Source organism: Miniopterus natalensis, chromosome 6, assembly GCF_054644295.1.
Source record: "Miniopterus natalensis isolate mMinNat1 chromosome 6, mMinNat1.hap1, whole genome shotgun sequence".
Classification (NCBI taxonomy): Eukaryota; Metazoa; Chordata; class Mammalia; order Chiroptera; family Miniopteridae; genus Miniopterus; species Miniopterus natalensis.
The window spans coordinates 56,914,600-56,940,415 of record NC_142086.1 but is presented as its reverse complement, the minus strand read 5'-3'; the positions used below and the strand labels follow the sequence as shown (position 1 = coordinate 56,940,415).

General features: G+C 43.9%; 1 protein-coding gene across 1 annotated transcript in view; it reads right to left on the bottom strand.

Annotated features, from left to right (window-relative positions):
- Positions 1-25,816, bottom strand: part of MCF2L2 (MCF.2 cell line derived transforming sequence-like 2) — a 149,299-nt gene that overhangs the window by 9,388 nt on the left and 114,095 nt on the right. Inside the window, exons 16-22 of the mRNA XM_016218026.2 lie at positions 14,917-14,983; positions 13,692-13,807; positions 12,497-12,566; positions 8,413-8,505; positions 7,629-7,721; positions 3,849-3,920; positions 1,455-1,580 (exon numbers count right to left, since the gene is read on the bottom strand). Of these exons, the coding sequence (XP_016073512.2) occupies positions 1,455-1,580; positions 3,849-3,920; positions 7,629-7,721; positions 8,413-8,505; positions 12,497-12,566; positions 13,692-13,807; positions 14,917-14,983 (637 nt within the window). The remainder of the gene's footprint in view (positions 1-1,454; positions 1,581-3,848; positions 3,921-7,628; positions 7,722-8,412; positions 8,506-12,496; positions 12,567-13,691; positions 13,808-14,916; positions 14,984-25,816) is intronic.

The window sequence follows — 25,816 nt, the reverse complement described above, 5'->3', positions numbered from 1 at the left end:
AACAGAATCAGATGAAGAATGTGTCTCGAGGATGGCAGCCTGGCTAAGGAGCGAAGAGATCCAAGATTCTGCCCAGAGAAATACCAGGAGGGAAATAAAAAGATCACAATTTTTGCCCCTACTTAATTTGCATGGTTTGATTTATGACAAGGAAAGATAAGAAAGGTCAGTTCAATCTGCCCAGACCTCAATAAACAGTATGTTAAAACCAGGTGAAAATGAAAAGGAAAGAGAGAGAGAGAGAAGGAAAGTGTCTGAACTGTCATTTTCAGATTGCTCGATCCCCGTGTGGTAAGCAGAATGGTAACGTCCCACGGAGGCCGAGGGCCTAATTCCTGGAATCTGAGAGATCAGGTTACATGCGGAATGGGTTCAGATGGAATCAAAGTTCTTTATCGGCTCCCTTTGAGATGGGGAGATTATCATGGACTATCTGGGTGGGTCCAATGTAACCACAAGACTCCTTAAAAAGTGGGGGAGAAGCAGAAGGAAGGGTAGGAGTGATGCCATCAGTGCAAGAACTCAGTGCACTATTGCTGGCTGTGAGGGGAGGCAGTGGCCACGAGCCAAGAAATTGAGTGTTTTTGTTGTTGTTTTTTAAAATGGAGAAGACAAGGGATGCATTCTCTCCTAGAGCCTCCAAAAAGGAAGGCAGATAGCTACTTTGATTTTAGCCCCTGGTGAGACTGTGTTGTACTTCCTTCAGCCCCATGGAACTGTAAGATAATAAATTGGTGCTGTTCTAAGCCACCAAGCTCAGGGTGATTTGTCATGACAATGACAGAAAACTAATATTCCTGAGTTGAAGTCTAGAGTACTTCACAGTGAAAACTTCCAGCTGAGTATTACTTATGTTCCAGTGCTCAGGCGGACACACAGCCACAGAGGGCAGTTTGCCCGGAATGCCCAGGACTGGCCTGCCCCGGACTGACGCGAATGCTGGAGCTGAGATGGCTCGGCGTCCCAGCATCGCCTCTCCTGCTTTTTCCTTCAACCATCTGGGTTAAGGGATGTACAACACATGCTTATTGGGCCTCTTCTGGGGTCTGAAATGCAAAGTGGGGTGAGACTTTAACTTAGGACCCATTTTCAAAGAAATTTTCATGGAGAAAATCTGAGTCAAGAAGGGAAACCTTTTAATATTTTAATAGTGCCATGAGTCAAAATAAATTACTCTTTTAGCAATTTCCCCTGCCCATATATATATTGGCCCCTGAGTTCCTGGTTTTGCCAGAGCACAGGTCGGTCTCAACATTCTGGACCACAAGCAATGCAACCCAAGGTCCCGGAAAACACGGGGGCTGCTGGGAACCTCAGAGCACAGGTTCGTTGACCGACGCAGGCCACTTTCCCAGAGTCAGATTCCTTTACCATAAACCATTTCTCCAGCTTTGTTACACCGTGCCTGCCTCTCGAGCGAACCCTCCCAACGGTTGTTATGCAACATAACATACTGGACATCCAGTGACTGCTGCCAGGTCCACGGCCAATTCACAGGACTTGATCAGCTCCTCCATCATGGCCACAGCCTGTCGCAGTTCAGCCAGGAACGCGGGGTCCTTGGTCCTCGTTGGCTCGTTCTGTGGAGACCAAATGCCCTGTAGGAAATCAAAAGGTAAACCATCTACCAAGCGAAGAAGGAAAACAGGACAGAGAGAAGGAGCCACGGATCCAGCCAGGATGAAGTTTCTGAGAAGGTGGGCACACTGGCCTGTTTCCCTGCTCCCAAAGGATGGTGGCTAAAGCTACCTGCTGCTGGCTATCACCAACCACGCTTCTGCGGAGCGTGCTGATGAAGAACGAAGTTGGCAAAATCATGGGCATTTGACTCCTGCTCGATAAGACACATACTGAACTCTTTTGAAGAATGGAAAAGCCCAGCCCCTTTCAATGGATTGCCCTCTGCGTTATACCCCTACCCCTGGGGTCTGTGAAAAGCACAATCTGAGCCCGGCCGGGCGTGGCTCAGAGGTTCAGCGTCGACCTAGGATCCGGGCGATCAGGGCTCGATCCCCAGTCGGGGCACATGCCTGGATTGCGGGCTCGATCCCCAGTCGGGGGCGTGCAGGAGGCAGCCGATCAGTGACTCTCTCATCACTGATGTTTCTATCTCTCTCTCTCTCCCTCTCCTTTCCTCTCTCTGAAGTCAATAAAGATATATTTTAAAAAAAAGAAAAGTACATTCTGAGTATCAAATTCCTGTATTTAATGTGAAAGTCGTATTCTTATGGGTGAAATTATACTTCAAACCAGCCCAAGGGAGAACACTTTTAAACTCCCATAGAGACAACGAATGGGCTGCCGCGTGGAGGTTGACTGACGACTGACAGGTGAATGCTGTAAGGTTGTATTTGCCACAGTGAATCTCCCCCAGCTCTGCCCTCCCTACTCCTCTCCCCCCCAGCCCTCCCCACATGCAACTACCTTTAAAGATGCCAAGGAAGTCTGCAGCTCCCAAACGGGAAGACTCAGCATTAAATGGAAAAGCCCAAACTGCTAATTCCAGAAACCAGTGTTTCCACTGTTACCACTGTGACACTTAGGATGTAATAGGGATGATTGTTTCAGCTTGAAAGGCTTTTGTTTAGGTTTTCAGTGTTTCATTCCCTTGCTACCTACATAGCATATTTATGCTATCCAGTAAATGCAAACAAAATGATTTTAGTTTCTTCCATTTTTTAAGTACATCAATTTCTACAACAAAGAACAGATAGCTTTTTGCTGCCCCGTGTAGCCCCCCCTTCCTGCCCTGTACCGCACGATGCCAGCGAAGGCTGTGCATTTCCTTACTCCCGGCAGGGGCACTGGGGATTAGCCTTTCTGGACCAGGGGTATGAGTGACAGGGCTGGTGAATGGAGCAGAGCATGCTGCCTGCCCTGAGCATGCGCCATGGATTCTTACCTTCTCCCTTGTAATAAATATGCTCTAGTCCTGGTGAAAGACAGCAGACTCTTACCTGGCTTTGTAGTAACGTCAGTAAAGGGTTAAAAATTCTTACACTAGGCATCTTCCTCTTTACCCAACGCTTAAAACTCAACTTCTTTTTAGAGACTAAACTTCTATTCTTTCTCCTTCCTGGTTTTACACTGGCAATGCAGGACTCAGAAAAAGCCTTATGAAGAACATTACTAGGCCTCTCTAACTCAGGCTAGCTCCCCTTGCTCCAGATTATAAACTTACTACCTGTGTCTTGAGCTTCTAGCTTCAAGGGGTCCCCATCACACATTCGGAGCAGAGAAGGCATGCAAATGACTGCTAATCTTGAGACACGCACCTCAGGTTTCTCTTGTTAAAACGGGAATATTTAATAGGAGATTTAAAAGAAACCCCACTGCTAAACCACAAATTTCTTCCTAAGCTGGTTGGCCACCATTTCCTCCAAGGGAACCTCAGTGGTCTCTCTTAGAATTCACACACATGCACACACACATGCACACACACACTCACACACACTTTTGGAGGGGTACAGGACATAATGTATACAAATTAGATAAACAAAGAAATAAACACAAATGATTCATAGTCTTACCTTGCAGGAAAACCACAGTAGAGATTTTAACATACTTACTTTCAGTATTTTATGTATGCATATTACACATGCCTGTTTGTATTTCTGTAAAACATTTTACTGTGAAAGGAAGAAAGTACACTTATCCTGCCACAAATCCCCACTTTGAAACTGGCTTTCATTTTTCTGCTTTTTCCTATGGACTACGAAATATATATAATTTTTACAAAACTTAGACAATAGAGATCTTAAGCAAGGAAAACAAAATCTTCATAAATCCTCCCACCCATGGACAAATACCATGAACAGTTATATAAAACAGTATTTAGCATCCAGTACCTTAGCCGAACATCCTTCTAGGTCACCTGGGTCTATCTTCAGATCCTCAGGAGACTCAAAATCCAGCAGATCCTGCATTAACCCAAAAAGCTCATTGAAAAATCAAAAAGTAGAAGGCCAACTAAATGTACTGTGCAAACGATCTCCAAACAAATGCTAAACTGACTGAGAATGTATGCAAATTTGTCTGTCACAAGTAAGAGGCAAAGAATGAATGATACAGTCAGCACAGTGTTCTTTCCACACAAAAATCATATTGGACACATTATTTTGTAGCCTGCTCTTTCTTAATCAACAACATCTCGTGAATGTTTATTTTCTCATGACATTATATATTTAAATTTTTTAAAATTTTTTTAATTGATTTTTTTTTTTTTTTTTTGGAGAGGGAGAGGGAGAGTGATAGAAACATCAATGAGAGAGAAACATCATCGATCAGCTGCCTCCTGCACACCCACATCCGGGGATTGAGCCCACAACCCGGGCATGTGCCCTGACCGGGAAGCGAACCAGTGACCTCTTGTTGCATGGGGTGACGCTCAACCACTGAGCCACACAGGCCAGGCGACATTATATATTTTTAAAAACATGGTTTGGATTGTGGCAGTGTTGTATCCTATACATAAACCATAATTGATTAATCTCCTCTGTTTTTAAATACTTAGGTTCCACAATTTTTCCTCAAGATAAATTCCTAGAAGTACAACTGTCAATGTTAAGAGTTTTGACGCAGATGTTTAAAGTGTACATCATGATGATTTGATACATGTATGCATTGTGAAAGGATCCCCCATCTAGTTAATTAACACATTCATCATCTCACATATTTATCTTTTTTGTGTGTGTGAGAGAACATTTAAGTCTACTCTTAGCAAGGTACATTATACGATACAGTGTTATCAAACTTCAATATTACGATACAGCCACCATGAGTTACATCAGACCCTCAAACCGTATTCATTTATAGCTGTAACATTTAACAACCTCTCCCCATTAATTATTTCTTTACATAGTAGCCTATTTAATTTTTTAAAACAAGAAAAATGAATGCTGCTTTTATGATATGTGTTAGTTTATACAGGAAATCAGCATGACCATCTATTCTAGAATAGCCTTGTAATAAGCAAAACTTACAGTAAACAAATATTACACCATTTTGCAAACCATATCTTAATTAAACAAAATCCAGGCAAGAAAAAATTTTCTACATTAAATTTGATAGTTTCCAGCCCTGACAGGTGTTGCTCATTGGTTAGAGCATCTTCCCCTGCACTGAAGGGTTGTGGGTTCAATACCCGGTCAGGGGGTGTGTATGAGGCAACTCATCAACGTTTCTCTCACATTGATGTTTCTTTCTCTCTCCCCCCTCCCCCTCTCTCTCTCTCTCTCTCCCTCTCTCTCTCTCTCCCTCCCTCCCTCCCTCCCTTCCTCTCTCTCTGGAATCAACAGGAAAAAAATGTCCTCAGGTGAGGTTTAAAAAAAAAAAAATTGCTGGCTTCCATCCACCACTTAACCTGTTTGATAGAAATCATGAGCTCAGTGAAAGTGAGTTCTTGTTGTCCCTAAATCCACCTCTTTCTAATATATGCTTATAATAATATGTTAATATTGTTTAATTAATGTGCCTTGACTCAACAGACATTATGTACTAAAACAACTCTTGGTCATGACAATTAATTTTTATAATATCTCAGATAAGATAGTAAGCAGTTTATAGATCGCTCTTTTTTGTTTTTCCATTATTTCTTGTGAGCTCATTAATGAGCATGCTGAACATTGCTCACATACCTTGTTCATATATTTCCCCCAATTTTTCATGTGTCTGCTTTTAATGGTATAATCTATCATTCCTCCCCCTTTCTTTTATACTTAGAAAAGCCCTCCCACACCAGGATTCTACAATCCTCTCTAAACCATGAGGCAATCGGTCCAACATCCATGCTGTAGAATGAGCTTGTTCCTCAGGGCGGAGAAAACCACAGTCTTCCTTTCTCCACGGTGTGCCGGGTTTTAAAGCTGTGTTCCCAGGCACCCAGCGAGCTTCTCTATGGGAAAAACTGGTCGACCCTAAGGGGCCTCCCAAGGTTTTGCACAACTCCCAAGGAATATTTTTTAGTGATTCTGTCTCCTGTTTCCTCAATCAAGCTAACAAAATCTTCTAAGTATTTTAAACATGTATTACCTCATTTAATGCGCCCAAAAAACATACCAGGAAAGTATTATTACTGCCTTCGTTTTCCAGGTGAGGGACCTGAGGCTGGGAGTGGTTACGTAACCCTGAGTTTGAATAGCTGTCAGAGTCGGGGTCCACACCCAGGATAGCTAACTCTGTTTCTAATCACTGTGCCCTACAGTCCTCTGCAAATGGAACTTAGCTCTAGTGTCAACATCTCTGCAAAGGCAAAGCTCAAACCCTCAGTGCCTGATGCAGCCAGGCCAGGGAGTGACCTCCACTTAGGTCCCGGCCCCTCCTCCCTGGGCCCAGTGGGAGGACTTTGTGACCATAAGGATGGGACAGTCAGAGGCAAATGAGTATCAGAACATGTGAATGCTGTGTCAGAACATGCTCACAGATGCCACTCATTCTGGGAAGCAGTGAGCCATAATCACTCCCACACTGGCCTGGCGTCTCCATGTATAAAACAGCAGCTCCCTGGGGGTGAGCGCCGAGCGAGCTCTCTGCACATTACTCACTGCTTCCTCCTGCAAGCAGGTGGCCCTGGTATCCTCATTTTACACAGGAGGAAACCTGGGCCTAAGAGGTCCAGTAATCCCGCAGCTGGTAGCAGCAGAGCCAGTGCAACCCAGGCTGGGGCGGCCGAGGCAAAGATGGGAGGGCTAACTTCTCCTGAGGACAGAATATTGGGCCATGAGCTTAACCTCCACGAGCCTTGGTTTCTTCATACTCCAGAGCCTGTCTGATACCTCTGCTTGTGGGATTAAGTAAAAAAATATTCCTGGGAAGCTACCAGTAAACAGCAGCGGCTCATTTTTAATTAAGAGATAGTAGCTACTGGGCAAGAGCTGCATATAAAAGTTAATTTAAAACACAGCTGGGAGAAGTGGCTCAAACCTTTCCCCCAGCTTACACGTGGGGAGGCAGCCTCACAGAGCCTCAGTCCTGTTGGGGTGTCTGGAGGTGCTCTCCTGCAGGTGTGCTACTCTCAGAGAGAGAAAGAACCAGCTAGGGGTTCTGCAAAGCACAGTTCATTCTGTTGTAATGCTCTTGAGAAAGATGCTTAATCTAAAGGTGGAGGCAGATGCTGCAAAAGGAGAAAAGACTCCAGCTTTGCCCTCTCCCTTCCGCTGTCTTAACGCAAGTAAAATAGTGACGTTAGGGAAAATCACACCTCTTTTCTGAAATGTGATTTTGCCTCATCTGTAAAATGGAGCAGATAATACTTTACCTGGAGATATCTTACAAGGGAGTAGAGGCCCAGCTGCCTCCCACCCTCTCAGTTGCTGGCAGTATGGCCACAGCCCTTTCCTCACTTGGCCCCCGAGGACCTCTCCTCCCTTGAGCCAGGCTCCCTAGAGATTCAGGCCTTGACTGCATGTTGGACTAGCCGGGCTCCCAGGTCCCTTTCAATTCTATGACTCCTTGGTCTTACATCTCATTGAGAAGGGCAGCTTTAGGCTTGGAGGGCAGAAAAAATGGAAAGGATAGCTATTTTCACCTTGGAAGACAGAAATCACAATTCTGCATGTCTAGGGGAGAGGGCACTTTAGTGCATTCATCTGTTTTCCCAGCACAGAAAAGCACTGTCTCATTGACTTTACCTTCAACAACATCTGGTATTTTATGAGTCTCTGGCTTGGTCCTCTAAGATATTTAAAAAGAGGGAGATTGTGGCCCAATTGGCGCTGGCATACCTTTAAAAAACAAACAGAAACGACATCAAACAAAACAAACAACACACACAGAACAAAAGTGGTGGCATTTAAATACAAGAAATGAAATGGGCTCTTCACGGATAAGAGGGGCAGCTGTGTCGCCCAGTTTCCTAACGTTACGGAGTTGTTCGGTCCTTCAGGGAGAGCGTGTGAAATGAAAGGAAGGGGAAAGGGGACAACTTGGCTAGTATTTTTATAGGCAGCTGGGGAAGCAGGGCCATTTGTTTATTTTAGAAGGCAAGCCCACTGGAAGACACTGGGCATTTCAGATCCTTCTGCATAGGAGGCAACCTGTCTTTGAGTTCGGGCGGGGTGGGGTCTATTTAGGTCATTTTGAGTCTGGAGGGTGCATGGTGGCTTATTGATATCATTCCAGGGAGCCCCAGTGTTTCATCCTTTGGACTTAACTCCATTTAAAGCCCATCTTAGAAGAGGACTCCGGTTTTTGCACCAGGCTACAGCTGCTCCTCACAGGCCTACCCCACAGTGACTCAGGGCAGCGTAGAAACTTCTATTGTGTGATTTCAAAATAGGAGAGGCTTTTAATAAACATAACTCCCAACGCCAAACTCCTCCGCTTCGTTTACACTTTGGATAGCTTTAAAAATCTGATGCACAAAACTTGTCCAGGGAAAACAATTTGTGGGAGACCTTGTAACCTCAACATTACCCCAAGGTAGGCGCAGTCTTGACATTCTCCCCAGATTGCCCTGGCTCGGGGCAGATTCTTATGGTATTCAAAATACATCTGAAGATCTTCTCTCTGAGTGGGATGAAATCCGAACAAATCAATCAGGCAGTAGTTCTCAGTAGCTGAGTAGGATAATACAGTTTATTCACTCATTCAACAAGCGAGTGTTTCAATGTGAGAAACTGGGGAGGCACAATCAGTGGCCTCCCCTGGAGTGAGCGTGTGACAGGGCGGGAAAGGGGCTATAAACACCGTAAGTACTAAATCCAGATCTAAACAAAGAGCCGTGGGAGCAACTACAGGACGTCCACAGACAGGAGCCGGTTTTGATCTGTACTGTTCCTCCTCTGCTCTTTACTCAGGACACCAATGTCTCCCCAAAATTGTTATTCCCTCCCAAATAGTTGTTTACTGAGTGAGAAAACGAACACCCTCTCCTTATTACCATTACCATGACACCAATTCTAGGGGGGGAAAAACTAAGAGAAACAGAGAAACACCCCAGCAGAAAAATGTGGCAGTTTAGACAGAAGCATACACACAGATCTAAACCGTGTGGGCAAGCCCCACGGTGGCCGGCTCTGCCTCGGGCATCAGCTTCGACCCGCGGCACAGGATCCCCAGGAAAAAGGGTACGCGGCTGTCTCAGAGCCGGAGATCAACAGCGGTTCCAAGTGCCTGTGTGACCTTGAGGCTGTGAGGGGGACATGCATCTGCCAATATCCCCAATAGAAAGGACACCCTAAGCCCATGAAGCCAGCTGCAGATTTGTCTGCTCCGCCAGGAGAACCTAGTCCGTGGGCACTGGGCTTGCCACAGAGCCTGGGAGGCTCTGGCAGAGAGGCCCACGGGGTCACTTCCTTTCAGGTTTCTGGGTCCCCACTTCCCCCTAAAGGCCAATTCTTGATGTCCTTCATGCCGACATGGGCTCTTTTCCCCTCACAGTGTCAGCTCTGTCTAGTTTACTGCTAAGCACCCTGCTATGGTGAGCTCCATTTCTGTACCTCCTCCCCTCTCCCGATGGATTGTCAGTGGTCATTTCACTACAAGAACTATAGCAACTCTGTCTTTTGTACTCTCTCCACACACACACACACACACACACACACACACACACACGCACATTAGAAAGAGAGGTGGCCCTTGAGAAATGTCGTTCAGACTGGTTAGGGAACTAGAATAATAATTCACATCCTAACAACAACACACCCATTATGCATTCACTCAAAAACTATCTATTGAGTGCTTTTGATGTTCTGGCCCTATGCAAAGTACATTTGTTCAGCTCAGTGGCTCCCAAAGCATAGTAGCCTAGACATAGGAAAGATTTCTGCCATCCTGAAGCCAGGCTTATAAAACATTACAAATTGTGTCAGAGCACAAAGACATAGGCCTTTAGCTCCTAAAAGAATTCATGGTTTCACTGCTTTCAACACTCACCACCAGGAGATTCCCAGTAGCTGAAGGAGATTTTGGAGATGCAGCTTCCCACCCAATGAAAAATCCTCAACAGTCAGCCACCTTTCCCCAAACTCTCCCAGTAACAGAGACGGACCTGGTTCCCTCAGAGGATGCTGAGCTGAAACCTGCCTTCCTGAAACCTTTGGTTATGTGTCTGCACTTTGAGCAACATAGAACATTATAGGCCTTCAAGTACCGAAATACAACTATTGAGCTACAGTAACTATTGACCTCAATTTGCTCTTCAGCCCAAAATTCGTTAGAGAAAGGATGTGCACTAACCAGCAGCATGTGAAAGTGCTGATACCCTCACCTCCTTATAGAATAAATCAGGGGGCTAAAAATATTGCTACCAAAAACTCATATTCACACAGGGAAACATGATGGCTTATGAATTAAGACTGTGGGCTCTTGGTGGTGGGTGGTCCAGGTTCAGTTCTTGGCTTTGTCGGTTACAAACTATATGGCCTGAGGTCAGTTTTTAACCATCCTGCACGTCAGTTTTCTCATCTGTTAAGTGGACTTACAACAGCAGTCAACTCTTATGGTTGTTGTGAGATCAAATGAGATGATGTATAGAAACCTCTGAACAAATGCCAATACATGCAGAGTAGCTATTGTCGCAGCACTATTTTTACTTTGTAGAACCCTTTGCATGTATTATTTTATTTGACCTCCACAACAACGTTACCTGTTGGTATTATTAAGCCTGTTGTATGGAGGAAGAAAGTGGGACTCCGAAGGTTTAAGGGACTTACTTGAGGTCATGTGGATAGCATCTCGATATAGATAAGAAATTCCGATTCCTGAGTCCCACCCCAGTGCTCTTTCCATTGAGCAAACGAAACCCCAAGTAAACCACTGACAAATATTATTCTACATAGAGCTCAGCCTCTGGGGCAGAATCTCCCTGGATGCAATAGGCTACTGAATCTGATTAAAGTACTTGGTCAGAGCAATATTTCAAAATTCCTATCTATGATTAGTGGAATTCTGCAAATACTAGTGAGAAAAGGTAAACAGCTGTAGTAAATAAAGGATGGCAGGCCCAGCTCATTGGCTAACAAGTACAGGTCCTTGCACAGCAGCAGCCAATTTCCTCAAGGATTCTGAAAGATTAGATAATTCCCGTTTTAAATTAGACTTTATTACCTGTATTTTGTCTCCAACATCATAAACCATATAGGATTATAAGCAGTTTGTGGCCTGGGTTAATGATTTCTAAGGTGTTTCCCAGCACTGGGGACTGTAAAAATCTTTGCATAACTGCAGGAGATGAATTCTTCCAAAAAAAGGTGGTTAGTTGGCAAGTCTCTAACCATTTCCTCATGCTTGGACAATTTTTATTTGATGACATCCATATTTTTCCCCCCACAGGAATTAGGTCCTTTTCTTATTCAAAAATGTAAATGTCTTTGCAATAATGACATAAGCATTTATAAAATATTTCTAAACTATGAAACTGGGTTTTACATTGGTGCTTTGATGAGTGCAAAATTGCAAAGTACTAAAAAATACTAATAATGCTGTAAAAATAATTCAAAAAAGGATATTAATCAGATTGAATACAAAATAGTTTTTCATGTACTATCTTGAATTCCAGCTCTTGATGAAAAGCCTGTGATGGGGCTGTGTTTGGAAAACCCAGACAGGGCCGGGGAAGGGGTCCTCTAAGCTGGTCAGGAGCCCTAGGGTTGAAAGCTCTGTTTTTCCATTCTGTCAAATACCTTGAAACCTAGGGATTTTTGTTTGCTTGCTTTCAGTTTATCACAAGTTCTGCTCTTAAACTTATCAGCCATAATTTGGGTTGTTTAAAAATTTGGAAGTTGCTTGATCTGTTGTCTCAGGTTCACACAAAAATAACAAAACCAAGGAACAGAATGAAAGGAAGGGCTGGCTGGGAAAGGGAAGAAACGGGAAAAGTTTAGGAAGAAGAGGGTGCGGGGATCATCTGCACAGTCCTGCTGTGGGCAGGAGAGCACTTCTCTGTGTCAGGGCCCAGGGAGCACCACCCTCCCAAACAGCCTATTTATTGCCCAAAGCAGGGGTGGAGAAGTCGGAGAGGGAAGGGGAGGTAGTCAGAGGTATGTTGTTACAGGACAGGAAATCAACAGATTGGGTGCTAAACATCAGAGAGGCTGTAGATTTAACATTTTCTAACCCCCTTCTATGCTGTAAAAAGTAAAATGGAAGTCAAGACATTTTCAGGGATTTTTAGTTTCACATCAGTACTACTTCTCTTGAGCATAGTGATACAATGAGTGAGGAATGTAAGTGTGATTCTGGTCCTAAAAGAGTTAGGTTAGTCATTCCGGGCCATTCAGGATCACCTGCTTTGGGTTGCCTGGGGGCCAGACTTTCATTTCCTTGGGCTTTGCCAGAAGCCAGGCCTATAAGTGGCTCCCACCTATCAGTGTGAGCTCAGTCAGACTGGCCTTGTCTCACACCGCCTGCAGGCCTGCCAGGGACTCCTGCTTTGCATTCAAAAGGCAGATGTGTTTTCAGACCATTGGCATTTCCTCAGCCCTAGCCACTTACACAGAAAATTAAGGGCTGGCTCAAATCACATGGTTATTTTGGATTTTGGGGAACACAGACTTACTCTCTTGAGAAAGCAACGAGCCAGAAGTTCAGGATTTTCAGTGCACTTTTCCAATTCTTTTAGAAAAGTCCTAGGGAAAGAAAAGTATAATAATGCTTTTATAAAATGATTTTTACATGCATTAAACTTTTTTTTAAAGTAAAATCATATAAGATTTTCAGAGGTGCCTAGAAAAATGTTGTTTTCCAGACTTGACTGCTCTTCACTCACCTTTAACACGCTGACTTGGAAGAAAAAAGTATGTTCTGTGACATTGTGAACACGCCCTGAAACATCCACAGCCGCTCTGCTAATTCTGAGCACCAGCCTCTGAGAGACTGGATGCCCCGATGGCTCCCGCCACCCGATAACGATGCTAATGAGAACTGCTGCTGTTGCTGCAGCAGTGCTGCCATCACTGAGGGCTTACTGTAAGCCAGGCATAAGCCAAGTGCTTCACAAGCAATATCTCACCTAATCCTCCAGCAAACCTTGAGAGATAGGCTTTCATAAACCTGTGGCTCAAAGAGGCTGCATAACTTCTCCAGGGAAAGTGGCAGAAATGAGATTTCCATTTCAGTTTGGACAACAGGCCAACAGACATGAGATGTGGTTAGGAAACAGCCGAGGTTCTTTTCCCTTCCGGCAATTAGATGTGTGATTTTGGGGGGTCATTATAGTGAGTAAAGTGAGGTTTCCTCATCTGTAAAATGCAAGGGTTGGAAGATGGTTTCCAAAGTCCCCTGGTCCTCTGTTTCTCTAGAACTCAAGCACCCAACCCGCCCTGGGCTAAAAGGACAGCTCGCTGGACCGGTTAGCATTTCTTTGCGCCCTAGTCCCCAGCACTCCCCATGACAACAGGCATGTGAGTGAGAGTCCTGGTCATCTCTGTACCCCCCGCGCCGAACACAGTGCCTGACACCAGCCAGGTGTTCAGTAAATGCTGATGCATAAGCTGAGAAATAAGCAGAAGAACACGCACACATGCAACATCGATGCCTGACCGAGCAAGGACAGGCTCCACTAATGTCTTTCCCTTCTGCCCCAGGGATCGTGTGGCCCTTCTCCCCTCCTTCGTATCCCATCCAATCTACCGACTCTGGACTATTTGTTTAAGCCCGAAAATAATTAAGCACTTTCATCGCCAAATTCCATCAGTCTGATTTCCAGCCTTCTCTTACTTTTATTTTTCCAAATAATTTGAATTACTATATACCTGTTGTGAAATTCATAAAGTTCTCTAATATTCCCAAAGAGAAAGTCCTTGTTGTTCTGAAGAACGTCTGGAATCAGATGCTTCAGCCAAATAAAATCCATTGGAGTGATGTATCCCTGCAGAGGTGCAAACAGGTGGGTTTTACAGAAAGGAGCATGTGAGAGATGATCTGAATTAGCTACTCCAGGGAATAAAACTTTAATAAAATAATTGGGGAATGTAGAACCTACATTTCCTGAAAGCCATTTCATCAAATTATTATTTTTTAAATGTATCTTTATTGTTGAAAGTATTCTAGATGTCCCCCTTTTTTCCCATCAAATTCTTTTGATATTATTCTCACCTGTCCATCTTAAGAAGAAGATGGTGTATTGACAATGATAATAAAGAGGAATTTTTTATAGGAAGGACAAATATATTTTTTAATGTTTATGTTATGCAGAGTAAGTATGAATGGAAAAAACTTAATCATCACTTACTCATCACTTTATGACCTGTTGCAATTACTATTGTTTTATTAGATTTCCTTCATGACTTTTAGGAAACTTATTTTATAGGATTATAACCACAGCACATAAATAATTTGTATTGTTTTGCCATATACATTTTAGAATCTACTTGTAAATTTCTACATATATTGTTTTAAATTTAATCTTATAAGCATTTTTCAATGTTGCTCCAAATTATTCAAAATAATTATTTTGTAACAGTTGAATAATATTTCATCTAGTATGTATATCAGACTTTATTAACCATTCTCATTGTAATTGGATATTTGGTTTTCTGATGTTTTGTGGTAAAAAAAAATTTGATTATAATTTTGTACATATAATTTATTCCTCAAGGTTATGCCCTTAGGAAAATAGGGAAAATACATATTTTCACTGATAAGCAAAAAGTGCTACTTAAAACAATGAGAAACAATTCTCCCGTATTAAATGATCAAAATCATTTCAATGATCATATCTATTGTTGGCAAGCATATGGTAAACCTAGTTGAGCATTACCAGAATCAGTATGAAGTGGCACAGTCCTTTGGAAGCTACTTAGTTGCATGGATCAATAGTCATGAGAATGTGCTATTTCTTCAGAAAAGACACGTGTGATATTGTGAAACCTGAAACCCTGGGGGGAATGCTAGGGCAACTATTTTGATTCTCTTTGTGCAACAAAATTTCTTCAGTTTGGATACATGTTTAATGTCCCCCGTCCCCAATCTACTTACATCAATTATGCTCTTCATTTCTTTTATATAAACCTCTTCAGTCTCAAGCAAGTCACGTATAATGCTCCTGAATCACAGAAACAGGTGGGAAGAGGAAAGAGAGAAAGAGGGAGGGGAGAGCGATTTTTTAGGATTCTTTTAGAATAATGCTCATCAACAGTTCCCCTTAGTGGCTCACTTACTTAGCTCATTCTGCTCTATTGAACACCTAAGGCCAAGAGCTCACAAAACCAGACTCTAATCACCCTGATGTTGGAAGAAATGGAAAGGTTAGAAGATTCAAAATCCAAGCGTGCAGCCAGTGAGTGACCTGTCCTCTGGCAGGCCATGGGGTGGGGGGGGGGGGTCACAAGGGCAGATGGTGGAGTTAGAAATGCCTGGTTTGGATCCTTGGTCAGGAAGGTCTGGCTGATCCCTACATTGTCTGTGTGGTTCCTAGATTTTCTCTCTATTTTTCTGCTGTTTCATTGTTCTCTTGGTTCTTTGACCCACATGGGTTAGATAGATGCCAGTCATGCCCCCTTCCTCTGGCACTCGACGTTTCCGGGGGATTGATGCCCTCAGCCAGATGGCTTGAGCTCTGCATCCTTCCCTTGAGGAAAGCATGTCAGGAGTGAGGTGGGCACAATTCTAAGATGGCCCACAAGATTCCTGGCCCCCTGTGTACATATCCAGCCAGTCAATCAAACACTAAATTAGGTGCCGCTGTGAAGGGATTTTGCCCTTCTGATTGGTTCCAAACTGGTCAACATTAAGACTGGTAGAGTGCCCCGGTGGGCCTGTCCTAGCCCCATGAACTCTCTAGGTCTGGGTCTAGACATCAGAGAGATTGGAAGCATTAGCAGGATTTGACACACGGGAAATTCTCCTGCGCTGGCTTGGGAGGGGAACATGTGGCCAGGAGCACAGGCAGCCCCTAGGAGCTGAGTGTGGCCTCCAGCTGATCGACAGCAACAAGGAAACAGCGACTTTTGTCCTATGGTTGCGAGGAACTGAATTCTGTCACAACCACGTGACTTACAATACTGAGCACAGCCAGCCAATAGCTTGATTTCAGTCTGTGGGATCTGTGCAAAAAGCTGGTCAAGCTGTGCCCGGAATCCTGTCCCAAGGAAATTATGAGCTGAGCTGCTAAGTTTCCAACCATTTTCATGCAGCGCTAGAAAACTAACAGAGTGAGGCTAGATTCCCACGTCTGTCCCTAGTCAGACTGTTTTCTTTCTCTTCTCAGGCTGTGTGGTTGCACTTTCTTTTTCAGGATTTCTTGCAGGCCTCCAAGAGAGTCTGTGTTTGTACAAGTGTTCATGTATAGAGTATATACATTTATGTTTCCTGTGAACTGCTGGTGGTTATCTATTAAACAGTAATCTATCCTAGTGAATGGTTTCTTTTCCTTTCATAAAATGGACATGGCAAGAGACAAATAATCAAAGAACATGATATAGGAAACTCACACAAAAATGCAAATAGCTATTAGTCTTATGTAAAAAAAAAAAAGAAGCTCAATACACAGTAACCCAACAAAGACATAGTAAAAAGAAGTAACAATTTTCAACTCCTAAAATGGCAGAGATTTCAAATCTCAAAGGAAGACCAGTTGATGGGGATGTGGAAACACTCTCAGACAACATTGGTGGAAGAATAAATTGGTGAGTGATAATTTAGAAACAGCTCATCAAATTTGAGACAAAAGCTCCTTGACTCAGTAAGTCCACTTCTAAGAATGCACATTGTTATGAGAACCATAGCACTTCAACAACAACCAGATATGTCCCGGAAATTACTTAAATGCTCATCAGTCAATTATGGTACACACATGTGATGAAATGCCACACAGTTGTTAAAATGAAGCCAACTGAGTCATGCTGATATGACAGTCATTTTAAGTGAATTAAAAAAACACACACACAAGGTGCAGAAAAGTATGCATAGCATGACAATTTGTATAAAAATGAGTGTCCACGCACACATATATGTAAAACTGTATCTTCTTAGAAAAGTCATACAAAGAGACTTAAGACATTGTGAACAGTAATTGCTTTGGGAGAGTGGTATTGGAAGCCAGAAAACAGGGAAAAATTTCCTCATTTTACTCTATACCCTTTTACAATATGTGATAAAAAAAAAACTTTAAATATTTACCACTTTTATAATTTAAGAAATGGCTTACATGACACTTAAAAATGAATATTATGGAGGTAATGACATGTAAACCCTATTGGAATGCTAAAAATAAATCCTACAATTGACATATTTTATAGCTCAACAGTTATTGTTTTAAAATCACAATCTTTGTATCTATGAAAGCATGCCATAAGACAAGGCTGATGAAGGATAGCGCTGACAGAGGATACAATTTCTAGAAGGAACTAAAGTAACTAAAAGGTTACTTTAAGATCATACTTAGCAAACAGAGTCACTGAGTAAGAGGTTTCTTTGCTTTTTATAAATCATTCTGAAATGATTGTCAGAAGGAAATACAGGCCTTCATACCAATCCATTTCTATGAGCCATGACATCAAGCAGGACCACAGCAACAGCTGAGCATTCACAGAAAACCAGAGTACAGCCAGACTCATGCCCTCGTGAAGCACTCGGCTTAAGCGACTTGGCAAGTCCGTTTAAGGATGAATTGATGATTAAATGAAGTCCAAAGACAGAAATAACTGGGTGGTGAGCAGAAATCCATTTTATTACCCAACAGTTCTGTAAGGACTTAGAGACTCTCAGGAGTTTTTAAGAATCTGACACAAGCCCGGCCAGGCGTGGCTTAGCGGTTGAGCATCAACCTAGGATCCAGGTGATCGCGGTTCGATTCCCGGTCAGGGCACATGCCCGGGTTGCGGGCTCGATCCCCAGTCGGGGGCGTGCAGGAGGCGGCCGATCAATGACTCTCATCATTGATGTTTCTATCTCTCCCTCTCCCTTCCTCTCTCTGAAATCAATAAAGATATATTAAAAAAAAAAATCTGACTCAAGGAAATATTCACAACTCAGAAGAAAAACAATCCCTTGTCAGGTTATATCCCAGTTTATAGTTTGGGAAACGGTCTATGGATCTCACCCAGCCGCTTCATTTTACTTGTTCGAGTGCAATGGATAAACCTCCAATAATAGGATGTCCCCTGAACATTGGTCTCCTACATTACAGTTTGGATTAAAAATAATAATAATAATAATAATAATAACCCTCATGTCACTGTTAAGCCATTCTTTTTCCTTTCCTCTCCTTTGTTTTCCTTTCAGATAATTATAAAATGGGAGAAATTTTATGATTTTACCTGATGATTCTACTTTACTATTCCAAAGCACATATCTTTGTTGATAGAAAAAGACTCTCGAGGACTGAACACCTAACGTCACCAAGTATACAGAATGTGATGAAGAACAGAAAACCTTGGGAGTTCTCAAGTAATTTAAAAACCTTGAAACACCTAGAGCAATTACGTCCTGATGGATATCTACCCAGAGGTGGGGCACTGTAATTAGGATACCAAACGGGGCTGCCCTGCCAGATCAGCCCGCACTACAGCATTCTACACTCCCGCATATTCAGCACTTTGTTTTACATTTAAAAGATCTGCCCCTACCTCCCAGCCCAGGCCAACAAGGAAGAAATAGAGGCAGGATGTGTTTTAAGCCATATTTCAAGATAGCATAAAAACGGAGCCGTGGATATCTGGTTCCATTCCACATGACACCGCATGTTTGCCTCATAGGGCACCATAACCAAGGGGCAAGAATGGAACCTTTTCAAATAACGAATGCAATCTTATTTGGTAAGCAAGGTCACTAAAGTACGTACACATTAGGATTTCCTGATAAGTTTCTCTTTGCCCAGGCATCCTAATCTGTTTCTCCTTCTAACCCTAGCCCCTCACCCTCCCTGCCTCCTACTCCCCCAGTTTCCCAGCTCTCCAACAGAAGGGCATCTTTTGGGGAACCAGTTTGTCAGAAGTATATTTTTGCTCATTAATTGTAATCACAATTCATCATCAATTTCCATTTACTCCTAATATGTTAGATCACATCACACACCTCAGAGAGTATTACAGATTTTCCCTTTTTAAAATTAGTTTTCATCTAAGACTGTCTGCCAAATTGGAAGGTCGTCGTTGTCCTTCTCAAATTCTAGAACATCTGACGTAATGGACACTCCCCTTCTTAAACCTTCCTCTTCCTCTGGCTTCTCTTTACTATTTAATCTTTAATCCTCTCTCTGTTTCTTCTCTGCTTCTTCCTCGCTTCAGCTCCTCCTCCTGTCTAATGTTGTTGCTCCCCAAGAGCCTGAGCTCGGCTTTCCAGGCTTCCTTCCTTCCTCTCCCCTCATGCTTTGGACTCCCCAGCATCTCCCTCTTCCTCCCGGACCTTCGGTCATGCTCAAGCCCATGTTGCAATCGGCACCTTCACCAGGACGCCCCCCACACCCCTCGGTCACCTCGGTGAAACAGAACTCCTTAGGCAAGAAGGAGCGTGCACACCAGGGGACCTGCCATTCCCTACGGTCCCGCACACACGGCTGTCGTCTGGAACTCCCTTCCTGCCATCGTGGCTCATGTTCGATCTGTCACCAAGCCTGGTCGTTTCATCTCTCCACGTGCTGATTCTCCACTTCCGGCGCTGCCAGCATGGAGCAAGCTCGCCACCCCCTTCCCTAAACACCTTGGCGCGCTCCCAGCATCTCGTCCTTGCCTCTGAGAACCTGCTCTCCTCAATCTATGTTGCAAACCCCCAGCCTATGCCCGTCCCGAAGCTCCTTCTGCATCACGTCCTCGTGCTCCCTCAGCTTAACATGGCTCTCCAGGGCCCACAGCTGCCGACATTCCCTCCAGGATTTCAAGACTCTCACTCACGAGAGAAGATTCTTGCTCTAAAGGTAAATCCAGACCCGCAGATTCGGAACGGGGAGTGGTGGGTGGGAGTGACCGGTGGAATCTGTATTGTTACAAACACCCAGGTGATTCTAGTATAGACGTTCTGCTATTCGACTAAGTAATATCGCTCTGATCACTCCTTTTAGCCACCTTTCCCCCTTTAGTTAATCCAGTGTTATCATTATTTTACACTCCCTTCCAAATTCTAATCATCTTGAAAACTCAGTTTCAATCCCTTCTTCCACAAAAACTCTTTCTAACAGCTTCCGCTGAATTTAGTGCTACAGTCTCGTCCTAGCTCCCCAGGCAAGAACAGTTAGATCCTAACACTTACTGGCTCCCTACTATGAGCCAGGCACCATTATAGGCACTTGGGCTAGAGAAATGTACCCTAATCCCAGGCCTTCGTCAGTTCATAGCCTGATGACACACACAAGAGAACCAGTGACTGCAGTGCAGTGTGACAAGGCTCCAGACAGTGAGAGCAAGCAGGTCAGAGAGGAGGCCATAATTAGGCCAGGGGTGGCAGAAGTCACTGCCAATTGTGAGTTGAGTGAAGTCAAGTTTAAGTCAAGTTTCAAAAAGAAAAGAAGGCAGGAGGATAAAAGGGGCAGGCGTGTCTAAGGCCGTGGCCACGGAAAACAAAGTGGTGGAGGGAGCAGAAGCCAGAGATGTAAACTCTACTGACACTTGTAAATTCGTTGATGGGGCTGAGCCAAAAGTCTTATAGGTTCATAAAATGCTAGAAGCAGATGTAACCTTAAATCCATCCAGTTGGTCCTTATTTTACAGATGAGAAAACAGAGGCCGGGAGCCATGAAGTGACTTGCCCAAGGTCCATGGCTTTGGCTAAAGCCAGTGTTTTCCCCACTACATTACGTTGTCTCTCTTAGCCTATGTTTGGGATGCATCTAAAGTCCTGTCTGCTGATTATTAAATAAATAAAACACAAATTAAATGAAACTAGCATGGCATTAGAGAAATACAGGCTTTCAGGAAAATAGGTTTCTAAGTCTATTTCTACTTTGAATATACAGGGTAATCTTGAACAAGTCACTTTCTTTTTCAGGGCCTCGGTTTCTTCATACGTCCAAAGGTTGAATGATACGATCTTGAGTATCACTCTCGGCCCTCACAGATCATTATTAAATATAGTTCATTATTAAATATAGTTCATATAATAAGCCATATTATATGGTCTTTGGTAAATCACATTTTGCTTTTCATTTGCATAAGAAATGAAACAAAGGTCGTAAATCTTTGTATTCACTTACAACCTCAATAGTTAATGTGTAACTAAAATGTGCAGTAGGACAGCAGGGAGAAGGGGACTCAATGGGGCCGGAGAGGTCTTAGAGAAGGTGAAATCTGAGCTGTTCTCTGTAAGAGGTGAGGACATGGCCAGGAAGACAGGAGGGTGTTCCAGAAAAAAGGCCACATGAACAGGCCACAAAAGTTCTAGCTACACAGGGTCCTTGTGGGAACCAGGCCGCTGGGACAGGGTCTGGAGGGGGAGCATGAGAGGAGGGGGAGCCGGGGTGGAGACGGCTGTCAGGCCAGGCTGCCGTGCAGACTTGGTGCAGGTGCCCAGGGGAAGGTGTAGGAGGTTGTTTGGCCAGCAGGGCACACTCCTCTCCAAGAGCGTGTTTCATTAAGCACAGAATAGGTCCTGAGGGTTCAGGCTTAGGAAAACATGTTCTAAGTTTTACGTCCCTCTTCTACTTCAATAAATTCCCCAAACTGTACACAGTAACAACACAGAACACAGTATGTGGACCAGTGATTTTCAACCAGTCTGCTGCAAGAATTTTGAAAACATGCAATACCTGACTATTTTGTCAGGGGCACTGACCTCTTTTCCCTTAAATTCTCAAATCAAAAAATGACAACAGCCAACACAACAATAGTCATCCAGTGTTAATGCCATATCTTGAAACATAAATATAAAGGTCATATAATAGAGTTGCATCTTTTTGGTCATGTCGCATAATAAGGTTGCGTCTGATTGGTTAATTCTTGATACCAGAAATCCTTATATACAAGTATGGGTACTGATTTTTTTAAAAGTCACTTTGGAGCAAAAAGGGTAGATAATTACTATTATTATTTTTTTATAAAAAAAATCAGAATTATACCTATATTTTTGGTGTGCCACAGAATTTTAATAATTAGTTTATATGTGCCATGAGATGAAAAAGGTTGAAAATTGCTTCTATAGACTCATACATTGATCACGCTGAAACCAATGATATTTTAGGCATTAATAAAAGGCCTGATGAATATTAACAGTTCCCTGGTTCCTGGAAGGCTGTTTTTGCTTAATTGCTGCTCCCTCTTCTCTACTTTTGTATCTCAGTTTCTATATTTTGTCTTACATTAGCCAGATTTGATCTCATTACTTTGATGCGTTTAGGGTTAATTACCTCAAATTGTTTTTGGAAGAGAAATAAATTATTATTATAACTTTGCCATTATTTATTGTCTGATATTGAAGAGTGAGCATCCACCCAGATAAACTACACACAATAAGTAATGGCAAAGTAATTTCATGCATACTTCATTTTTAAAAGAGGGATTGATTATAAACACAATCCCTTAGTCCTAATTCAAGTTAATAATCCTGCATTTGTGTAACATTTTAAGCATTATAAAGTTTTTTTTTAAATTGTGGTGAAATATACATGACATAAAACGTAACCATTTAAATAATTTTTAAGTGTACAATTCAGTGGCGTTAAGTACATTCACAATGTTGTGTAACCATCACCAGAACACTTCCATCTTCCCAAACTGAAACTCTATATTCATTAAACACTGACCCCCATTCCTCCCTGCCTCCAGCCCCTGGTAACCTCTATTCCACTTTATGTCTCTCTGAATTTGTCTATTCTAGGTACTCTGTATAAGTGGAATCATACAATTTTCGTCCTTTTGTGTCTGATTTGAGTTGGCATAGTATTTTCAAGGTTCATTCATGTTGTAGTATGTGTCAAAACTTCATTCCCGTTTAAGGCTGAATGTCTTACATTCTTTATATATATCACATTTTGCTCATCCATTCATCTGTTGATGGATACGTGGGTTGCTTCCACCTTTTGGCTATTGCAAATAATGCTGCTATGACCATTGGTGTGCAAGTGTCTGCTTGAGTCCCTGTTTTCAATTCTTTGGGGTATACACCCAGAAATGGTCTTGCTGGATCACATGGTATTTCTAGTTTTAACTTTTTGAGAAACCATCATACTGTTTTCCAAAGCAGTTGTACCATTTTGTAGTACTTCCATCAGTGCACCAGGGTTCTAATTTCTCCACATCTTATTGTTTTTTGTTTTTTATAATAGCCAGCCTGTTGAGTGAGAAGTAAAGTTGTCTTTTTCAATGTGTATATTATACTCCTTGAGTGATTCAACACCTGAGAGACCAGTTGTCAGGGAGTGGGACCAGGCTGTCTCAGCATTTGCCGCCTGGAGGAAAACCTGTGCCAGCCTCACTCCCACCCCCAGTCCTCTCCTCCACCTCCTCCTCTGAGTGAGGCCACCCCACTCAGCTCTGCTGGACCAAGAAGGGTCCCAGCAACCAGGGCCTGCCTCTCCAGGGCTGTCCCTGTCCCTGTGGGGCCCCTGTTGAGGGTTAGAGGGGCACATAGAGAGGTCCTATGTGTTGATGCAGGACATGATCAGTGCAGGAGGCCCCTCCCCTGTGCAGAGAGAAGAGGAAGGAAGAAAGTGGGTTCTGAGAATGGCCTGGGGTGAGAGCCTCTGAGTGCCGTCAGCTCCCTGCATCTTCCAGTTCCAGGTGCACCTAGTATGGCTTCAGCCAGCTGCCGGGTCCTGGAATCGAGGGAGGGCGCAGACTGTGCCAAACCACAGGAACAGAAGCAAGAGCTGTGGGTGGGAGGGAGAAGGCCTCCAGCGTCAGCTTCGGGGCCTGTGGGCATCAGGGAGAAGTACACTGGGGCCATTGTACTGCGGACGAGGCTTCTGGGAAGGAAAGTCTGAACATTTGATGAATGTGGGAAGCATTCAGCACACCTTCAGTCCAACCGACGGTTATTACGTACATCTCCACTCTGTGCAGAGCCTGTGGGAGAGCCTTCAAGGGAACTGGAGACCAGCAGGACGTGGGCTCCACCCTCTGAGGACTCCCAAAAGGGCAGGGAACACAGATCCACAGGCAGTTTACACAGCGACAAAATGCCAACTGTTCCTGACATGCAATGCCCTGGGCTGGGTCCACTGGTCCTTGGGACAGTAAAGTTCCATCCAGTCACCATTTCACAAACATGTGTTTGGATAATCCATTTTAGATGTGTTAAGCTTAGGACTTATGTGACACGTTTAAGTGAAGACATTCACGAGTGGAGCTCAAAATCTATAGAAAAATAAATCCGGGATAAAGGCAATGGGTGAGATCACCAAGGGGCAGGGGTGGGGAGGAGAGCACACCCAGAAGGATGGGCGGTGGGAGCGGCTGGCGGGCAGTCCAGGAGGAGGCAGCCGAGGGGACGCTGCATGATTTTAACGGGCGGTGCTGTGTTAACAGAAGTGTATCTCCCGAGACGAACCACGCAGGTCCTTCCACAGAGATGGTGATGGGATGCAGCCCGAAGACCCCCTCTGGCAGCTCAGCAGTGAGAGGCGCTTTCTGCACCCGAGGCGGGCATGAGGATGACGGCGGTGCACCCGGCCCACGAGGACTGTGCTCCCTGCTTCACGGACGTTATTGTTACTAATCAGTCTCCCTGCGCCCTTCCAGGCAGGAGTGACCAGGTCCGCTGGCCAGCAGGAAGGTCAGGATCCCAGCCCGTCTCTCTCGCAGCCCGGGTCTTGCGTGAACACTCACCAGTTTCAGAGCGCACAGCCTCTGGCGTGTCTGAATTCACAGGACGGGCCTGTACGGGGTCACTGAGGAAATCCACCTAACAGAACCCAGAAAGTGCAAATTACCTGAACCAGTCAAGCCTGGCTCTGTGTTGATATGCTTCAGTTGTGTTGGTATTAAGCCAGTCAGTTATCGCACCTGTTTCTCCTCTCATTATTTCAGTAATACGTTTCTTTCTCAGGTCTCTTGCTCCCACCACCTCCTGGGTTTTCCTGTACTCAGGGTTCAAGTCTTCTTTCCCCACAACTAGTGATACACGCCCCTCCGCCCTACTCTCTGGTCCTGTCCCCTAGATCTGCTTCTCCCCCTGCTCTTTCTCTGCCCTATCTTACTCTTTCTAAATCTAACGGCAAATTACGATTCCTCTCATTTTTCAAGTTTACCATCTTGATGTTGCAGTGTTCTTTTTCCAGTACTTTCAGTAGTTCTCTAGCACTCTTTGAAGCAAATTCCCGACGGTGAGATTGAAAGTCATTTATAAATCCAATCACAGTGGTTTTTGTTCACATGTAGTGACTGTGGACAAAGAGGGCAAAGTGACGCTCTCTTCCTCCTTTGAGACGGTCAAATCAGCGTCACCACTATTGTCTAATCTTGTTTCCAATTAATTTCAAAATTTTCATGCACTTCTTCCCAATCAAAGAAACTGATTGCTTTTTCAAGTCTATCGTTCTCTTTTCCCCTTCTGGGGGGGGATGGGGGAAATCCTCCCAGATGAACAAAGGCGCCTCCCAGATTGCTGCCCCCTTCCCTGGGTGGCGTGTGCATGTGGGCTCCAGGGCGGGCGTCCTGGGCTGCTCCGTTCCTGCTCATCTCTCATTCACACCCTTGCCCTCCTCCCAACAAAAGCCACACACATTCTGTCACCAGTCTCCTGACCTACATTTGAAACTATTTATCTGTCTGGCGTGTCTGTCTCCATACAGGATGAGGTGATGTGCGATTTTCATGTGTACATCAATGTTCTGGTCACTGTGTATCTCTTGTGAGCAGAGCCCTCTGTGTTTGTGCATGTGGAATACTCTTGTACTGACACATGGAACTATATGGGCCTAGTTCCAAATGAATATAATAGTAATTGAATATTTACATATAAATACAATGTACACCTATGACAGCTGAGGGGAATGTATGTGAAATTACAT